At 42.4% G+C, this 19,413-nt stretch overlaps 1 protein-coding gene across 2 annotated transcripts in view; it reads right to left on the reverse strand.

The window, feature by feature from the left end:
• Window positions 1-19,413, reverse strand: part of cc2d2a (coiled-coil and C2 domain containing 2A) — a 119,921-nt gene that overhangs the window by 6,489 nt on the left and 94,019 nt on the right. For both annotated transcript variants that reach the window (XM_034180548.1, XM_034180547.1), the window contains 7 exons: window positions 14,590-14,686; window positions 14,396-14,494; window positions 8,009-8,185; window positions 2,728-2,931; window positions 2,544-2,633; window positions 2,352-2,462; window positions 226-360 (listed from right to left, as the gene is read on the reverse strand). In XM_034180548.1, coding sequence (XP_034036439.1) covers window positions 226-360; window positions 2,352-2,462; window positions 2,544-2,633; window positions 2,728-2,931; window positions 8,009-8,185; window positions 14,396-14,494; window positions 14,590-14,686 — 913 coding nt within the window. The remainder of the gene's footprint in view (window positions 1-225; window positions 361-2,351; window positions 2,463-2,543; window positions 2,634-2,727; window positions 2,932-8,008; window positions 8,186-14,395; window positions 14,495-14,589; window positions 14,687-19,413) is intronic.

The following is a 19,413-nucleotide window of genomic DNA, read 5'->3' on the forward strand; positions in this document are numbered from 1 at the left end:
TCATCTCCAGGAGGAGGGTTCACCACCCAGCTTTTGCAAAGCAGACCATTATTCCCCTGAGTGTTTTCCCTGCTGTGACTGACTGGTATTGATTTGCATGTTATTTGTATTTCAGTGAAGCAGCACCAGAACTGACCATTTACTTCATGTAAGGATAATTAAACTAGTATGTGCTCTGTGAGTGCTGCCTAGTTACTAAAAACAGCTCAAGCTGATGTCACTTACATTGTCAGCGCTGACCAGACAACCAACAGTTTGCAGCGGGCAGAAGGAGTCATACTGGTCGTAGTACTGACCACTGCTGGGATTCCAGATTAGGTAGCGATTCTGCTCAAAGGTCAACACGTATGCTGTGGGTCCCTGAGAAAGAAAATATATATCTATATAAACACTGAAATGTTGAACAAATAAGAGAATGAGAGAAAATTTGAGAGAAGTACTTTCTCCTTGCTTTTCTGTTACACCATTACTCTTGGGCTTTACAGCTCTTCACTTTTTCCTTATTTTCTTATGTTACACCCTTATTTCAAAATGGAGTAAATTCATTCTTCCCTCCAAATTCTATTCACAAGTCCATAATGACAACATGAAAAAAGTTATTTTCTTATTTTTGCAAATTAAAAATAAAATACTAAGAAATCACATGTACCTAAGTATTCTTACCCTTTGCTCAATACTTTGTTGATGCACCTTTGGCAGCAATTACAGCCTCAAGTCTTCTTGAATATGACGGCACAACCTTGGTGCACCTATCTTTGGACAGTTTTGTCCATTCCTCTTTGCAGCACCTCTCAAGCTCCATCAGGCTGGATGGGGAGTGTCGGTGCACAGACATTTTCAGATCTCTCCAGAGATGTTCAGTTGGATTCAGGTCTGGGCTCTGGTTGGGCCACTCAAGGACATTCACAGAGTTGTCCTGAAGCCACTCCTTTGATATCTTGGCTGTGTGCTTAGGGTCATTATCCTGCTGAGAGATGAACCATCACCCTAATCTGAGGTCAAGAGCGCTCTGGAGCAGGTTTTCATCCAGGGTGTCTCTGTACATTGCTACATTCATCTTTCCCTCAATCCTGACTAGTCTCCAGTTCCTGCCACTAAAAAACACCCCCACAGCAGGTGCCTTTTGGCAAACTCCAGGTGGGCTGTCATGTGCCTTTTACTAAGGAGTGGCTTCTGTCTGGCCACTCTACCATACAAGCCTCATTGGTGGGTTGCTGCAGAGATGGTTGTCCTTCTGGAAGGTTCTCCTCTCTCCACAGAGGAATGCTGGAGCTTTGACAGAGTGACCGTCAGGTTCTTGACCAGCTCCCTGACTAAGGCCCTTCTCCTGCGATTGCTCAGTTTAGACCGGCGGTCAGCTCTAGGAAGAGTCCCGGTGGATCCGAACTGCTCCCATTTATGGATGATGGAGGCCACTGTGCTCATTGGGACCTTCAAAGCAGGAGAAATGTTTCTGTACTCTTCCCCAGATTTGTGCTTTGAGACAGTCCTGTCTCAGAGGTCTACAGACAATTCCTTTGACTTCATGCTTGGTTTGTGCTCTGACATACTAGTCAACTGTGGGACCTTATATGTAGACAATCATGTCCCCATACTAAGACTCAAATTACACAATCACAAATTCACACAATCCCACAGGAAGGATTGCTTTTTTCCAGCTTCTTCATACTCAACCTGCCTCAACCAGGGATAACCAATATGGGGCCTGTGGGCAAGGTTTTGTCCACCCATCGGTTTTGGCCAATCATAGCTACTGACGAATTCTTTCCAAATGAATAAATTCCTGTACAGAAATGTTTTTACTTTTTCAAGTTAAAAAATAGATTTAGATTAACTTTCAATAAAAATAATACATTTAATTGTAATGCAAACATGTAACGATCACAAATATGTTTACTTTTGGTATGTGGCCCTCCATCCAGAATAATTAATGAAATTTCAAAGGAAAGGATTTGGGGACCTCTGCTTTTAATGTGTGGTTTCTTGAAATTATTTTGTTTGTCATCTTATTTCATTTTCAAAGGACTGGTGGCCACAGTTGCTTGTTTACAGGAGAAGTGAGTCCTATATCGGCCCTGAGGCCACTGGTCTTGGAGCTTACTCCTGGATTCTGTACAGCGAAGTGGATGAGAGATGTCAGTCCACTGCAGGTCACTTCCTCAGCACAGACTGGTACCCATTTACAGCTGGGTGGACTCGAATGATACAGATGAAGTGTCTTGTCCAAGAACACAGGTGGTGTGATCAGGAATGAAACCCAGGTCTACATAATGATAGCCCAACTCTACATTGCAATGATTGTATTGTTTACAGTTCACACCCTTCAGGCTTTATAAATAAATATAACTCACCTCTGGTAGAGCAGTGCCGATTATAAGCCAGGCTTTCTTGCCCATAAAGAGGAAGTAATTGCAGAGCAGTACAGCATGTTCTTCATCACCAGCCAGATAGGTCAGAAATTGCTGTAAAAGAAAAATTGATGATGTCCAGTGTTAGATGGCTGTTTTCTGCCTCTTCTATTCTGAATATCAGTGTTCACTCACATCACAGGTACTCCAAAGACCACAAGCAGCAGAAAACGAAATTCTGTCAGGCAAAGAAGGGATGAGGGATACAAATCTGGCAACTATGTCCTGTGTAGAGACAAAGCAAGAGCATGATTTTGTCTAATCTCAGTAGACAGGAACAGATGAGCAGCCAATTTCTACATGTGATGATCAGACTGACTGTGGCCTCCCGTGGGCTGTCAGCAAACGCATCCAGTAACTCCTGTGGCGGATTTAGTGGGTGGATGTAACGGGTGATGAAGACCGTCTTCCCACTGAGGTCTATGACTGTGCAAATACAAGGTCGGTCTGGGAAGCCTCGTGCTGCTTCACTCTCAAATCTCTCTGAAGCTTGCAGTAAACGCTCGTCCTCTTTACTGTCCAGCTGCACACAAGGTCAAATGTTACTGCAGAGGTCAACATTACAAAAAGAATGCTGCAGGTATCCATTTCAAAATGAGCAAATATTTGCACAAAAACAATAAAGTTTATCAGTTTGTCTTTGTGGTGTATTCAATTGAATATAGGTTAAAGAGGATTTGCAAACCATTGTATTCTGTTTTTATTTACATTTTACACAACGTCCCAACTTCATTGGAAATGGGGTTATATACAGCCTTTCTGAAAGGCGGTTAATATATGATCCCTTTAAGAACAGAAAACACACTGCTTGAAAATAGAGGAGCCTCTTCCGGTGTAAGTTAGTTTCTTAGGGCCCCTTCACACATAACATGATTGAAGCCGACTAGCGCATGAAGGAGTAACTGCATGCCATTTGTGAAAAATCACAGCTGTCTCAAACGCCTCGTACACCTGTCGCTACAACCATTCGCGCACACAAGCGGCCGAAAGACAGCGAATGCCCTGCGCATGCTCATTCAATCCCCCTCTCGGCAGGTGTCAGCCAAATTCCAGGAGCCACACACGAACATCTAACACCGCTCACTGGACACTTAGAAAAGGTGGGGCTATTCGCGCTCCTGGTACGATAGTAGACAGCAGGCGACCACATTCGGCCTGTCTGTGAAAAGTGTCTAAGTGCAACACAAGTGTGGCATCATCTAGTAACACACACATGGGTGTAACTGTGCCGAACCCCCCCAACGAACACACACACACACACACACACACACACACACACACACACACACACACACACACACACACACACACACACACACACACCATGAATCCAGCATTGTCAGCTGTGGCTGAAGGTCCCGGAGTCCGGTCGCTGTCCAGTGCAGTGCGCTGGACCAGCTGACCGCTGTGTCCTGCAAATCAGCTGGAGAACACGCAGTGCACATGTGTGAGCGGGCGCTTGCCCTCACAAGGACCGGTCACCATCTGAGCTTGCAGCACGGTGTGAAGCCTCCTGGCCCGGCTGATGTCACTTCCATTCATGTAAACTGTAGTTTACATGACAAACAGAAAGAGTGGAAATTAAATAAAACAAATAAAGATGAAGGCATGAACTCATTCTTGTGTGATCGCTTTGCTCATACGCTTTGCTGTGGACATACGTCGCATGTCAGCTTACTGCCAACTGACAGCTGGATGTGACAGTGCACGCAAGGTGTTACATTACAACACAGACATCAGACAGATGTAGGACAAACACATAATAATACATGCATAAAATTAAAATCACAGAACAAAGCAACAAAGAGTAAGCCTTTTTGTTCTATGAACTGCCGAGGTCCGCTGACAAAGGTGGGTGTGTCCCCCTGCAACATGCAGCTGTTCAGATATCTGTGCTCGCAAGTCATAGCTGGGGAACACCTGTAGTGGCTTGTAGGATATGACCTCACATAACTGTACTGTGAGGTGCAGATGTCGGCATGCTGTTCTCACATGGAAATATATTAAAACACATATTGCTGCAGCTGACCGCCGTGTCAGCACGCACAAGGCTCGTGAATATGGTGCCATGCAGGAACTCACTCCACGGGACACCCCTGTGAGGCGCGTGTCACTACGGGATTTCCCCACATTGTGATAATTAAAAGACATATCACATTTGCAGCGGATCACTGTGCGATGGACACGCCAAGCCGGCTGATGTGTTCACGACGCCAGAGCCTGGCTCTTCATGACACGGGAGCCGGCCAGCTCTTCATGAGACGAGTGCATCAGGTAAACAGCATTCCACGTCATTTCATTACTTCCTGGTGTATGTCTAGGCGGAGGCTAAATCCGCACTTTATGACAGGAATTAAGTATACGAGGTCTGTGAGAAAAGTATCAGACCTTTTTATTTTTTTCAAAAACCATATGGATTTGAATCACGTGTGATTGCATCAGCCAAGCTTGAACCTTCGTGTGCATGCGTGAGTTTTTTCACGCCTGTCGGTTGTGTCATTCGCCTGTGAGCAGGCTTTGAGTGAGCACTGGTCCACCCCTCTCGTCGTTAAGGAAATGGCGGAATGATTTGGAGCTTTGCTACATCAATTTTTTCCTGAAACTGTGAGAGACCTCCAGGTGGACACCATTCGGAAAATTAATATGGCTTTCAGGGACAATTTTATGGGGATTACACAGATTAAGGAGTGCTCCAGCCGGTTTAAAGACCGCCCACAGTGTCTGAGAGCGCGGCGCACAGGATCAGACCCCGCTGAAACAACCAGATCATTTCCAACGTGAAGGCTTTGTTGATCCGGACCGTCGTCTGACTTTCACAAAAAGGCAGAAGGCTTGGATATCAGCACTTTTTCGGCACATTCCACTGTTACAGGAGTTTTTTTCATGGAAAAAGAAGTGGATGAATGCGTCACTGTGCCGCTCATGGCACGGGACAAAACCATCTCCGTGTTGGTCTCTCAGGACGGCTTTCAGATGGCTTCCGGTTGCTTTTCAGTCGTGTGAATATCCAAGAAATTGAGCATGAGCTGGACATGTCCTGTGAGACTTCATCACGGCGCTGCTTTGCGCCATGCGGCTCCACCTCGACTCACGGAATTCCTCCGCACGTCTGTCTCAATGTGCCGAAAAAGTGCTGATGTCCACGTCTTCCGCAATTCCTGTGCTAGTCAGAAGACATACCGGATCAAGACAGCGTCCAGTTTAGAAATGAACGGCACATTCCACTGTTACAGGAGTTTTCGTCATGGAAAGAGGAGTGGAGGAATCCCGCGCGTCACGGCGGAGCCGCATGGCGCAAAGCAACGCCGTGATGAAGCCTCACAGGACATGTTGGGGCATGTCCAGCTCATGCTCAATTTCTCGGATATTCACACGACTGAAAAGCAACCGGAAGCCGTCTGAAAGCCACCTGAAAGCCGTCCTGAGAGACCAACACGGAGGTGGTTTTGTCCCGCGCCATGAACGGCACCGTGGCGCATTCATCCGCTTCTTTTTCCATGAAAAAAACTCCTGTAACAGTGGAATGTGCCGATAAAGTGCTGATGTCCACACCTTCTGCCTTTTTGTGAAAGTCAGACGACGTCCCGGATCAACAAAGCCTTCACCTTGGAAATGATCTGGTTGTTTCAGCGGGGTTTGAGCCTGTCGATCAACGCTCGGAGCGCGCCGCGCTCTCAGATGCTGTGGGCGGTCTTTAAACCGGCTGGAGAACTCCTTAATCTGTGTAATCCCCATAAAATCATCCCTGAAAGCCATATTAATTGTCCGAATGGTGTCCACCTGGAGGTCTCTCACAGTTTCAGGAAAAAATTGATGCAGCAAAGCTCCAAATCATTCCGCCATTTCCTTAACGACAAGAGGGGTGGACCAGTGCTCACTCAAAGCCTGCTCACAGGCGAATGACGCAACCGACAGGCGTGAAAAAACTCACATGCGCATGAAGGTTCAAGCTTGGCTGATGCAATCACACGTGATTCAAAGCCATATGGTTTTTGAAAAAATAAAAAGGTCAGATACTTTTCTAACAGACCTCATAATAAATTTTGGTGCTATATAAATTTTTATAAATTTATTTTATAAATTGCTCCGCTGCTGTGTGCACCACTTTCCACATGCTCGCACTATGTTCATGCGCGTGAACACGAGTGTACGAAACTGTCGCCGCAGTATCGTGTACGCCTGTCTGACCGTGCGTCCCTCCCGACAGCAGTTGGAACGTTTCGTTGTTCCCCATTTCGTTTTTGGTTTGCAGATTTTCTTCCAGTTTCTGCATCTTTCGTGTTGCATGAAGGGGCCCTTAAAATAGTCGGGTTGACTGCCATTACTAATTACATTTAAGGCTAATACCAGTCACACTGTTCAGCCTCTCCTGTGAACAGTTTCATGCTCTGGTAAGATATGAATGTATAAATTAGGGATGCACGATCCACATTTTTTCACTTCTGATCCGATCCCAATACCTGAATTTGGATATCTGCCGATACCGATACTATTCCGATACCAGAGGTCTGTTTGCTTTAATATTATTATTATCATTATTGTTGATTTTATATGGGGATATTTTGTATTCCCAGTTATACAGCTTCATGATGAAGTGTTTAGAGTTTAGTGTTTTCTTAAAAAGACGACCTGAAAGTTCCGCTACAATTAGCCAGAAAGTATATTTAAGATACAAGCTTAGACTTGATGGTGAAAGAATTAAGAACTTTGATTTTTTTATAGACTTAAAGAGAAAAGACAGCACTCTCTCTCTCCCTGTCTGCCTGTCTCTCTCTCTCTCTCTTTCTCAATTTTCAATTTCAATGGAGCTTTACTGACATGGGAAACGTGATTACATTGTCAAAGCAAGTGTTGCAATTAAGTTCTCTCTCTCCCTCTCTCACTGTCTTGCTCTCTCTCCCCCTCTCCGTCTTGCTCTCTCTCTGTCTTGCTCTCGCTCTCTCTCTCTGTTTTCCTGTTGAGCAAACTTGGAACTTTTTGGAAACATGAAGCCTTCCAACTGTAAAATAAATTGTAAATTTCTAAATGTATTATCAACTGTGCTCATGCGAGGAACACTGGATTAATACAGAAGTATTTTGATGGAGTTTCTTCCCATTCAGCAGATAGAAACTCTGTTCAGCTCTGCGCTGTGCTCTGAGCAGCTAGTTTCATTGTGTTTCACAGTCTAGGAATGCTGAAGCAGGCGATTTTTCAGCACACATTTTCAGCAACAATTCAGTTCATTTTTCGGAAAATCCGTAGTCAGTGGCACAGATAATTTGAACCCCAGCGCCAGGCAGAAATTTGTCACTACCCGTGTCTTAGAACGCTGCGGAAGAGACCTTGCTCAAACAGCTCAGCTTCAATTCAGAAACCAGTAGCAATTAAGAGGTTTCACAGTAGCTTCTCTCCGGTATCGGAAAATGTCGCAGGTTGTATCGGTATTTTCCGATACTTGAATTACATTGGTATTGGAAGCCGAGACAATGCTGGATCGGATCGGTCGCATCCTTAGTATAAATGTGCATAAAATACTGAATATAAATACATTTATTGTGTCATGAACATTTACATGAACTGAGACAAACATCCATGTCAGACACATGGACAGAACTCACCTTTTTCCTCACATAGTCTGGAGGCACCAGCTGAGGTTCAATAGTGATGAACAGCGTGATGTATGTTCCCTCACTCAGAGTGCGGAATGTATCGTAACCACCATCACTGCCGTGAATCCGCTTCTTATTGTACCCCAGCAGCACTGCTGGCATCTTCACCTTGAATGTTCCATCAATCTGCCAGATGGAATTAACATTAGTAACATTTATATAAAACCCCAATTCCAAATGAAGTTGGGACATTGTATAAAATGTACATAAAAACAGAATACAATGATTTGCAAATCCTCTTCAACCTACAGTGGTGTTCAGAATAATAGTAGTGCTATGTGACTAAAAAGATTAATCCAAGTTTTGAGTATATGTCTTATTGTTACATGGGAAACAAGGTACCAGTAGATTCAGTAGACTCTCACAAATCCAACAAGACCAAGCATTCATGATATGCACACTCTTAAGGCTATGAAACTGAGCTATTAGTAAGAAAAAGTAGAAAAGGGGGTGTTCACAATACAGTAATAGTAGTGTGGCATTCAGTCAGTGAGTTCGTCAATTTTGTGGAACAAACAGGTGTGAATCCCTATTTAAGGATGAAGCCAGCACCTGTTGAACATGCTTTTCTCTTTGAAAGCCTGAGGAAAATAGGACGTTCAAGACATTGTTCAGAAGAACAGCGTAGTTTGATTAAAAAGTTGATTGGAGAGGGGAAAACTTATACGCAGGTGCAAAAAATTATAGGCTGTTCATCTACAACAGGGGTGTCCAAACTTTTTTTAGTGAGGGCCAAATACAGAAAAATAAACAAAGGGCCGGGCCACACACAAGGTGACATATTGACACATGAATACTGTGTGTATTTCTAACTCACCTATAACGTGAAGAACATTGCACTCAGTGGGAGCAGTGATGCTGTCCTTTGGATTGAAGGATGGCTGACATGTCAGGAGAAAGTTTGGTGGTTGAGACACGAAGGACTTCACAGAGATGGCTATCAGTCATTCTGGTTCTCAGTCTGCTTTTGTTCTGATTTAACAGAGAAAATGTTTGTTCACATATGTATGTTGAGCCGAACAGGCTCATCATTCTTTTTGCGTGGCGTCTCATCAGAGGAAACTTGGCATTATCCAAACTCTGATAGAATTCAGGGAGGGAGAGAAGCTGATGTTGACTCTTCAGAGAATCATCACATTGCATTTCAATCAGTTCTAACTGCAGACTCTCTTCCACTTCTTCTGCTTCCACCAGGAAGGGGGTCGAGAACAGCTTGATTGTTTTTCAATGACAGAAAAATCTTGGAAACGCTGGTTGAATTCTGTCATGAGAGATGCAATCACAGACACATATTTCTCCTTTTTAGCAGAAAGGTCGGCCTTTGGAAAAGCAGACTTGATTTCAGACAGCGCAGGGAAGTGTGCAGCATCAAAGCCTCGTAGTTGTGTCGCAAACAGGCGGAGCTTTACGCAGAAGGCTTTCATGTGCGCATACAGGTGTGGCACCAGCTGTTCTCTGCCTTGTAGGTTCTTGTTCAGTGAATTCAGATGATGTGTAAGATCAACTAAAAATGCCAGGTCTGCCAGCCACAGAGGGTCACTTAGTTCATGAAGAGGTTGGCCCTTCTCTTTTAAAAACTGGTCGATTTCTGATCTCAGCAAATAAAACCGGTGCAGCACAGAGCCGCGGCTGAGCCAGCGCACATCAGAGTGGTAGAGTACATCCCCGTATTCAGCATCCACATCAGATAGGAAAGCCTGAAATTCTCTGTGGTACAGTCCTCTAGCTCGAATTATGTTGACAGTTTTTACAACAGTGTTCATCACATCACCCAGCTGGACAGTCTTGGCACACAGTGCTTCTTGGTGGATTATACAGTGCATCCTAACAGCCTCACCTCCGCTCTCTTTTACCTTGGCGCACACTAACGATGCCATTCCTTTGCGCTCACCCGCCATGGCCGGAGCTCCATCAGTTGTTACTCCACAGAGCTTGTCCCATTTAAGCCCCATCTTTTCAACTGCCTCTGACACAGCTTCATCATATCAAGCAGCTCCTCCGTACAGCAAAAATGATCATCTACTCCCCGCAAAAAAATTAACAGTTGCGCGGTGTCTGTGGCATCTGTGCTCTCATCGCATGCTATCGAGTAAAAATCAAAAGCACAAGCTTTATCTCTCAGTTGAAGTTTCAAGTTAGCGGACAAGTCCTCGATTCTCCGCACCACTGTATTTCTGGATAAGCTCACATTGTTGAAATCCGGCACTTTTTCTGGGCACATTATTTCTGTGACTTTGATGAGGCACTGCTTTATGAAATCACCGTCTGAAAACGGTTTGCCGTGCTGGGCAATAAGTTTAGCGACTTCATAACTTGCTGTTGTGGCGTTTTCCTGTATTTTGTTAGCACGAAAAAAAAACTGCTGTTGAGCTTGCAGGCTAGCTGCCATTTGCTTGACTTTCTGTGTTCGTTCGGCACCGGTGTACGATGTGTAGCTCTGATGTTTGGTCTCATAGTGCCGACGGACATTATACTCTTTCATCACAGCAACATCTTCGTTACAAATCAAACAGACACACTTTCCGTTGATTTCTTTGAAAAAATACTCGTTTTCCCACCGTGTTTGAAATCTTCTACATTCACTTAATATTTTGCGTTTCTTTGGTGCTGCCATTTCTTCTTCTTCGGTGCTGTAAAAGTTTTCTTCGCTTAATTTCATTTCTGTGGTTGGCTAGATGGAGCCGCTGAGAAGTGCAACAAAGTTGACCTCAAGCTTCTTGTGCGGGCCATATTTAATTATATTTTCAGAATTTGCTGCGGGCCAATAAAAACTGAGCCGCGGGCCAACGTAGTTTGGACACCCCTGATCTACAATGCTTTAAAATGGACAAAAAAAAAAAAAAAAAAAAACAGACGCGTGGAAGAAAACGGAAAACAACCATCAAAATGGATAGAAGAATAACCAAAATGGCAAAGACTCACCCATTGATCAGCTCCAGGATGATCAAAGACAGTCTGGAGTTACCTGTAAGTGCTGTGACAGTTAGAAGACGCCTGTGTGAAGCTAATTTATTTACAAGAATCCCCCGCAAAGTCCCTCTGTTAAATAAAAGGCATGTGCAGAAGAGGTTAGAATTTGCCAAAGAACACATCAACTGGCCTAAAGAGAAATGGAGGAATATTTTGTGGACGGATGAGAGTAAAATTGTTCTTTTTGGGTCCAAGGGCCGCAGACAGTTTGTGAGATGACCCCCAAACTCTGAATTCAAGCCACAGTTCACAGTGAAGACAGTGAAGCCTGGTGGTGCAAGCATCATGATATGGGTATGTTTCTCCTACTATGATGTTGGGCCTTTATATTGCATACCAGGTATCATGGATCAGTTTGGATATGTCAAAATACTTGAAGAGGTCATGTTGCCTTATGCTGAAGAGGACATGCCCTTGAAATGGGTGTTTCAATAAGACAATGACCCCAAGCACACTAGTAAACGAGCAAAATCTTGGTTCCAAACCAACAAAATTAATGTTTTGGAGTGGCCTGCCCAATCCCCGGACCTAAATCCAATTGAGAACTTGGGTGACATCAAAAAAGCTGTTTCTGAAGCAAAACCAAGAAATGTGAATGAATTGTGGAATGTTGTTAAAGAATCTTGGAGTGGAATAACAGCTGAAAGGTGCCACAAGTTGGCTGACTCCATGCCTCGCAGATGTGAAGAAATCATGAAAAACTGTGGTTATACAACTAAATACTAGATTAGTGATTCACAGGATTGCTAAAAAAGCAGTTTGAACATAACAGTTTTGAGTATGTAGCATCAACAGCAGATGCTACTATTATTGTGAACACCCCCTTTTCTACTTTTTTTTTACTAATAGCCCAATTTCATAGCCTTAAGAGTGTGCATATCATGAATGCTTGGTCTTGTTGGATTTGTGAGAATCTACTGAATCTACTGGTACCTTGTTTCCCATGTAACAATAAGAAATATACTCAAAACCTGGATTAATCTTTTTAGTCACATAGCACTAGTATTATTCTGAACACTACTGTATATTCAATTGAATACACCACAAAACAAGATATTTAATGTTCAAACTGATAAACTTTATTGTTTTGTGCAAATATTTGCTCATTTTGAAATGGATGCCTGCAATACGTTTCAAAAAACCTGGGACAGTGGTATGTTTACCACTGTGTTACATTACTTTTTCTTCTATGAACATTCAATAAGCGTTTGGGAACTGGGGACACTAATCGTTGAAGCTTTGTAGATGGAATTCTTTCCCATTCTTGCTTGATGTATGACTTCAGTTGTTCCAACAGTCCCGGGTCTCCACTGTCGTATTTTGCGCTTCATAATGCACCACACATTTTCAATGGGCGACAGATCTGGACTGCAGGCAGGCCAGTCTAGTACCCGTACTCTTTTACTACAAAACCACGCTGTTGTAACACATGCAGAATGTGGCTTGGCATTGTCTTGCTGAAATAAGCAGGGACGTCCCTGCATGTGTTGCTCCAAAACCTGGATGTACCTTTCAGCACTGATGGCTTTTGAACTTTGCACTGGTAACAATCTGGATGGTCTTTTTCCTCTTTTGTCCAGAGGACACAACGTCCATGATTTCCAAAAACAATTTGATACGTGGACTCATCAGACCACAGCACACTTTTCCACTTTTCGTCTGGGATCAAAGGTCACGGGCATTCAATTTTGGTTTTTGGCCTTGCCGCTTACGTGTAGAAAGTTCTCCAGATTCTCTGAATCTTATAATTATATTATGGACTGTAGATGATGGAATCCCTAAATTCCTTGCAATTGAACGTTGAGAAAGATTATTCTTAAACTGTTGGACTATTTTTTCCACACAGTTGTTCACAAAGGGCTGATCCTGACCCCATCTTTGCTTGTGAATGGCTGAGCCTTTTGGGGATGCTCCTTTTATACCCAATCATGGCACTCACCTGTTTCCAATTGGTTGTTCTTTGAGCATTCATCAACTTTCCCAGTCTTTTGATGCTCCCTTCCAACTTTTTTGAAATGTGTTGCAGGCATCCATTTCAAAATGAGCAAATATTTGCACAAAAAGTTTATCACTTTGAACATTAAATATCTTGTCTTTGTGGTGTATTCAATTGATTGAAGAGGACTGAGGTTGAAGAGGATTTTCAAATCATTGTATTCTATTTTTATTTACATTTTACACAACATCCCAACTTCACTGGAATTGAGGTTTATATATATATATATATATATATATATATATATATATATATATATATATATATATATATATATATCCTACCTGACCTCAATCTTAAAGTTCTTAACAATACACAATCTAAAGGAACAAGTTTCATCATGCCCAATGAAGTCCTTGTTTCGGTATCAAATACACAAAATTACAGGACCAGGACAGAACCCACATCGCTCCTCTTCAATCAGAGGTTCGTCTATAAACCGAACTCTCCTTTCCAGCACCCTGGAGTAGACTTAACCAGGGAGGCTGAGTAGTGTGATACCCCTGTAATTGGCACACACTCTCTGGTCCCTTTTTTTAAAATATGGGGACCACCACACCTGTTTGTCACTCCTTAGGCACTGTCCCAGACCTCAACACAATGTTGAAGAGATGTCTCATTCAAGTGAGTCCCAGACCCACACCCAGAGCCTTCAACATTTCTGGGTGGATCTCATCAACCCCCATGGCCTTGCCACTACAGAGTTGTTTGACTACCTCAGTGACTTCCACCAGGCAAATTATTGATAATCCTGCATCAGCTATATAAGGTGCTCCGGTCTGATGCAGGAGTTCCTCAAAGTTTTCCTTCCAGCGCCAAATTACATCCTCAATTGAGGTCAACAGAGTAGACAGCTTGGATGGTTCTCCATTTTCCCTAACTGAGCGGCATCACGGCCCACCAGAAGCACCTTGGTGCCGACCGAAAGTCCTTCTCCATGGTTACTCCAAACTCCTCCCACACCCGCTGCTTTTCCTCCCCCACAAAAGAAGTTGCTGCCCTTCCCAAATATGTGTTGGTTAATTTTAGTGTTTTTTTTTACTTCACTGAAATGTTAGACTTTGAAAATGCCCCTCTGCCCCCCTTTTTAACAATTCTTTGTTAAGATATCATGTACACAATGTTTCAGAGACTCGGCCCCCTGGTTCCAACAATCAGAATTGAAATATACCCAACATTGTACTACTCTAAGGTCTTAGTGAGATGACAATGTGTGTCAAGTTTCACCATGATACACATAATCTTTGTTAAGACATTACATGCACACAGACCACTCCAACAGACACTCACACAGTCAGGCAGCTCCTAGATGTGCACAGTACCTTTGTTGACACAAGAAATAAGCAATAGCAGCCCAGAAAAGTTCTTACCCTGTTCTGAGAATAAATGGTGCTGAAAGGAATCTTCACACTGCCCAACCAGTGTTTTTCGACCAACGTGTTTACAGATTTTCCCACGTTTTTGTTATTCTGAGGAGCAAAAGAAATTGATTTTGAAGTAAAAAAAAACAAACAAATAATGCAATTTCAGGAACATGTAATAATAAGATTAATCAATTACTCACTACTCCAGTTTCATAAACAATCTCGTCAAAAATGTTGATGAAGACTTCATCTTTAACTGACTGCAGACTAGCAGTGCTGTAGCCACCATTCGGAGCACTGTGGAAAAAAGACATTTGTTTTTTGGCATTTATATGGAAATTAGGTCTCAGACATTCACTGAAAACCTCTCTGGCCACAAAATAATAGCGTAGTGATTCTGTCAACAAGTTGCAAAATAAATAGTTGCACTCACTGTGCAGCGAATATAAAATTATCGTGGAAAGTCTAAATTAAAAAATGGAATAAAATGATACCATCATTGAAATAAAAATAAGTTTAATGTGATTAAAATGGTTTGTTCACATCTACAGTGCATACAGAAAGTATTCACAGCACTGCACTTTCCCCACATTTTTATGTTACGGTCATATTCCAAAATGGATGACTTTTTTTTTCTTCAAAATTCTACAGATAATACCCCATAATGACGGTGAAAAACGTTTTTTGAGATGTTTGCAAATTTATCAAAAAAACAAAAACAAAACAAAAAAACAACTAAGAAATCAATTAGACATGACTTGGAAAGGCACACACCTGTCTAATATAAGGTCCCACAGTTGACAGTGCATGTCAGAGCACAAACCAAGCATGAAGTCAAAGGAATTGTCTATAGACCTCTGAGACAGGATTGTCTCAAGGTACAAATCTGGGGAAGGGTACAGAAACATTTCTGTTGCTTTGAAGGTCCCAATGAGCAAAGTGGCCTCCATCATCTGTAAATGGAAGAAGTTTGGATCCTCCAGGTCTCTTCCTAGAGCTGGCCGCCCGTCTAAACTCAGCGATTGTGGGAGAAGGGCCCTAGTCAGGGAGGTGACCAAGAACCTGATGGTCACTCTGTCGGAGCTCAAGCATTCCTCTGTGGAGAGAGGAGAACCTTCCAGAAGGACAACCATCTCTGCAGTAATCCAGCAATTAGGCCTTTATGGTACAGTGGCCAGACAGAAGCCACTCCTTAGTAAAAGGCACATGGCAGTCCACCCGGAGTTTGCCAAAAGTGCTCTTGGCGACGGTTCATCTTTCAGCAGGACAACAGCCCGAGCATACAAAAAGCTGCCCAAAGATACAGTTGTATGTATAAGTTTCTGTGTAGGCTCTCAGTTGTCCAGGTGGTTTCCATAGTAGAGAAGCTTGAATCTTCGACTGGACTGGGTTGCTTGACGTGAGGATGTTTCGCTTCAAATCACAGACGCTTCCTCAGCTAAAATTCTTGCTCTGGTAGTCTGACTTCTGTCTTGACTCTCTTGTAGAGAAGAATAAACCAGAAGCCAACAAAAGCTGGAGTTTTTTAACCTAACCAGACCCCACCTACCGAGAGGCTGACTGCTATAGGCTAGTGACTAAACAATAGCTCTAATTAGCACCTATTGTGCTCTAGTTAGCACTCTCCTAATGACAGGACGGAAGCCTCCCCTGATGGCTCCCTTGATGACTCTCTCCTGATGACGTGAATGACTCATTACCATGAACAAAAGACTGAAACTGCTTTGACCTGAGTACCACATTGTAAACGGGGGACAAAGCGTGTCTGAGACCCGCTCCGCGGTTAAGGCTGGGTTTCAACTGTTTTACAAAGAATGCTTCCTGAGAGAGGTGTCAAGGAAGCATTCTTTGTAAAACATATATAAGGTTTGAGCACGCCTGATGATTTCCATGATTTTCCTTTATAAATCATTGGTTGTTTGGATCAGCAATTTCAGTTAAATATATCATATAGCAGACAAACAGTGATATTTGAGAAGTGAAATGAAGTTTATAGGATTTAGTGTGCAATAATTTGTTAAACAAAATTAGGCAGGTGCATAAATTTGGGCACCCCAACAGAAAAAAAACATCAGTATTTAGTTGATCCTCCTTTTGTAGAAATAACAGCCTCTAAACACTTCCTATAGCATCCAATGAGAGTCTGGATTTTGGTTGAAGGTATTTTGGACCATTCTTTTTTACTTAAAATCACACGACAGATTTTCAATAATATTCAGGTCTGGGGACTGAGATGGCCATTCCAGAATGTTGTACTTGTTCCTCTGCAAGAATGACATAGTAGATTTTGAGCAGTGTTTAGGGTCGTTGTCTTGTTGAAAGATCCAGCCCCGGCGCAACTTCAACTTTGTCACTGATTCATGAACATTGCTCTCCAGAATCTGCTCATATTGACTGGAATCCATGTGACCTTCATGTTTAACAAGATTCCCAGTACCTGCACTGGCCACACAGCATGATGGAACCACCTCCAAATTTTACTGTAGGTAGCAAGTTGCTATGTAGGCTCTCAGTTGTCCAGGTGGTTTCCATAGTAGAGAAGCTTGAATCTTCGACTGGACTGGATTGCTTGACGTGAGGATGTTTCGCTTCAAATCACAGAAGCTTCCTCAGCTAAAATTCTTGCTCTGGTAGTCTGACTTCTGTCTTGACTCTTGCAGAGAAGAATAAATTATTTTTATATTATTCTTCTCATTATATTATTCTTATATCATTATTCTTCTCTACAAGAGTCAAGACAGAAGTCAGACTATCAGAGCAAGAATTTTAGCTGAGGAAGCTTCTATGATTTGAAGTGAAACGTCCTCACGTCAAGCAACCCAGTCCAGTCGAAGATTCAAGCTTCTCTACTGTAGGTAGCAAGTGTTTTTCTTGGTATGTTGTGTTCTTTTTCTGCACCTTGTTATGTCCAAATAACTCAATTTTAGTTTCATCAGTCCACAGAACCTTATTCCAAAATGAAGCTGCCTTGTCTAAATGTGCTTTAACATACATCAAGTGACTCTGTTTGTGATGTGTACGCAGAAAAGGCTTCCTCTGCATTACAGCATCATACAGCATCTCTTTGTACAAAGTGCGCTGTATAGTTGAACAATGCACAGAGACACTATCTGCAGCAAGATCATGTTGTAGGTCTTTGGAGCAGGTCTGTGGGTTGACTACGACTGTTCTCACCATCCTTTGCCTTAGCATATCTGAGATTTTTCTTGGCCTGCCACTTCAGGCCTTAACTACTACTGTGCCTGCGGCCTTCCATTTCCTCACTATGTTCCTCACAGTGGAAACTGACAGCTGAAATTTCTGAGATAGCTTTTTGTATCCTTCCCCTAAACCATGATATTGAACAATCTTTGTTTGCAGGTCATCTGAGAGTTGTTTAGAGGCACCCATGTTGCCACTCATTAGAAGAGATGTAAAGAGGGGAAACATTTTCAAATGGCCACCTTAAATACCCTTTCTCATGATTGGATTTACCTGTGTAAGGAGGTCAAAAGTCAATGAGCTTACCAAACCAATTTTGTGTTCCAATAATTAGTGCTAAATGTATTCAAATCACTAAAATGACAAGGGCGCCCAAATTTATGCACCTGCCTAATTTTGTTTAAATAATTATTGCACACTTTCTGTAAATACTATAAACTTCATTTCACTTCTCAAATATCAGGGTGTTCATCTGCTATATGATATATTTAACTGAAATTTCAGATCTAGACATCCAATGATTTATAAAAGAAAATCATGAAAATTATCAGGGGTGCCCAAACGTTTGCATACAACTGTAGGTGCGCCAAGCTTGTAGCATCATATTCAAGAATATGTGAGGCTGTAAATACTGCAAAAAGTGCATCAACAAAGTACTGAGCAAAAGATGTGAATACTTTTTATTTTAATAAATTTGCAAAAAAAAAAAAAAAAAAAAAAATGTTTTTCATGTTGTCATTATGGGATGATGTGTGTAGAATTTTGATCAAAAAAACAAAACAAAAAACAAATTTACTCCATTTTGGAATAAGTCTAACAAAATGCGGAAAAGGTGAAGCGTTGTTAATAATTTCTGGATGCACTGTATGATGGCTGATTCTTGTTTGTATTTGTCATTTGCAGCAGTTTTAAACTGCACAAAAATAAGGTGTGAAAAATAATTCCATCTTCAACATGAAGATGGTACGCCAATGCGACATGTACACAAATGACTAAGTAGTACAGTTAGAAACAAGCTGAAAAAAAAAATCATTAACATGAAGTTTAATTATTTATTCGTTTAATGGTTTTATTGTGGCCAATAACAGTTACTGAAACATAATGGTTGTATGTCAGCTCAGGTCTGACAATATGTGCGGACGCCGCACCTCACTGCATCCACCACACGCTGGAACTATCCTAGCACCTGATTGGTAAACCGGTCCATCCCCACCTCCTATAAGCAGCCATCCATCTGCAGCAGCCATGTGGTACATGGGAACCCTCTTTATCTTTTCAAGTGCACCACATGGCTGTAGTGTCATAGCTGACATTCCCTGACACTGCAGGCACTGTAATATGGCTCAACTAAGTCTCCCTAAGTGTGCGTTCATTTGACACAAAGCCATTCCAGCAGGATCCTCTGGAGAAACCAAGTCCTAAAGGCCTGTCCAGCACAGAGACAGGCATATGTAACACTCTTGTGGTTGTTTCAATCCAGGTGATCGCTCTTCTCCTTCCACAGCACACAGCATTATAACAAGCCCTTTCTTCTGATCTGTTGGGATGATACCTGTCTTTCAAATAGAAGCAAAGATTGGTAGCAATGATAGAATAACATCTCCACTTGCTTGACGAGGTTCAACCCTGATACCACAGATTCCTGTAGCTTCACCTGCACTCAGATTTTTCACCACCTTTGTAATCTCATTGAGATTCAGTGGTTCATAACTGATTGACTAATCAGCCACCAGAACCATGGTACCAGAGGCATCTGAAATCCTGGCAGCAAGATCAGCCTCATAGAAATGCTCAAAGTTGCTGGCACAATGGAAGAGTACAGC

The sequence above is a fragment of the Thalassophryne amazonica genome, chromosome 10 (assembly GCF_902500255.1).
Source record: "Thalassophryne amazonica chromosome 10, fThaAma1.1, whole genome shotgun sequence".
NCBI classification, from domain to species: domain Eukaryota; kingdom Metazoa; phylum Chordata; class Actinopteri; order Batrachoidiformes; family Batrachoididae; genus Thalassophryne; species Thalassophryne amazonica.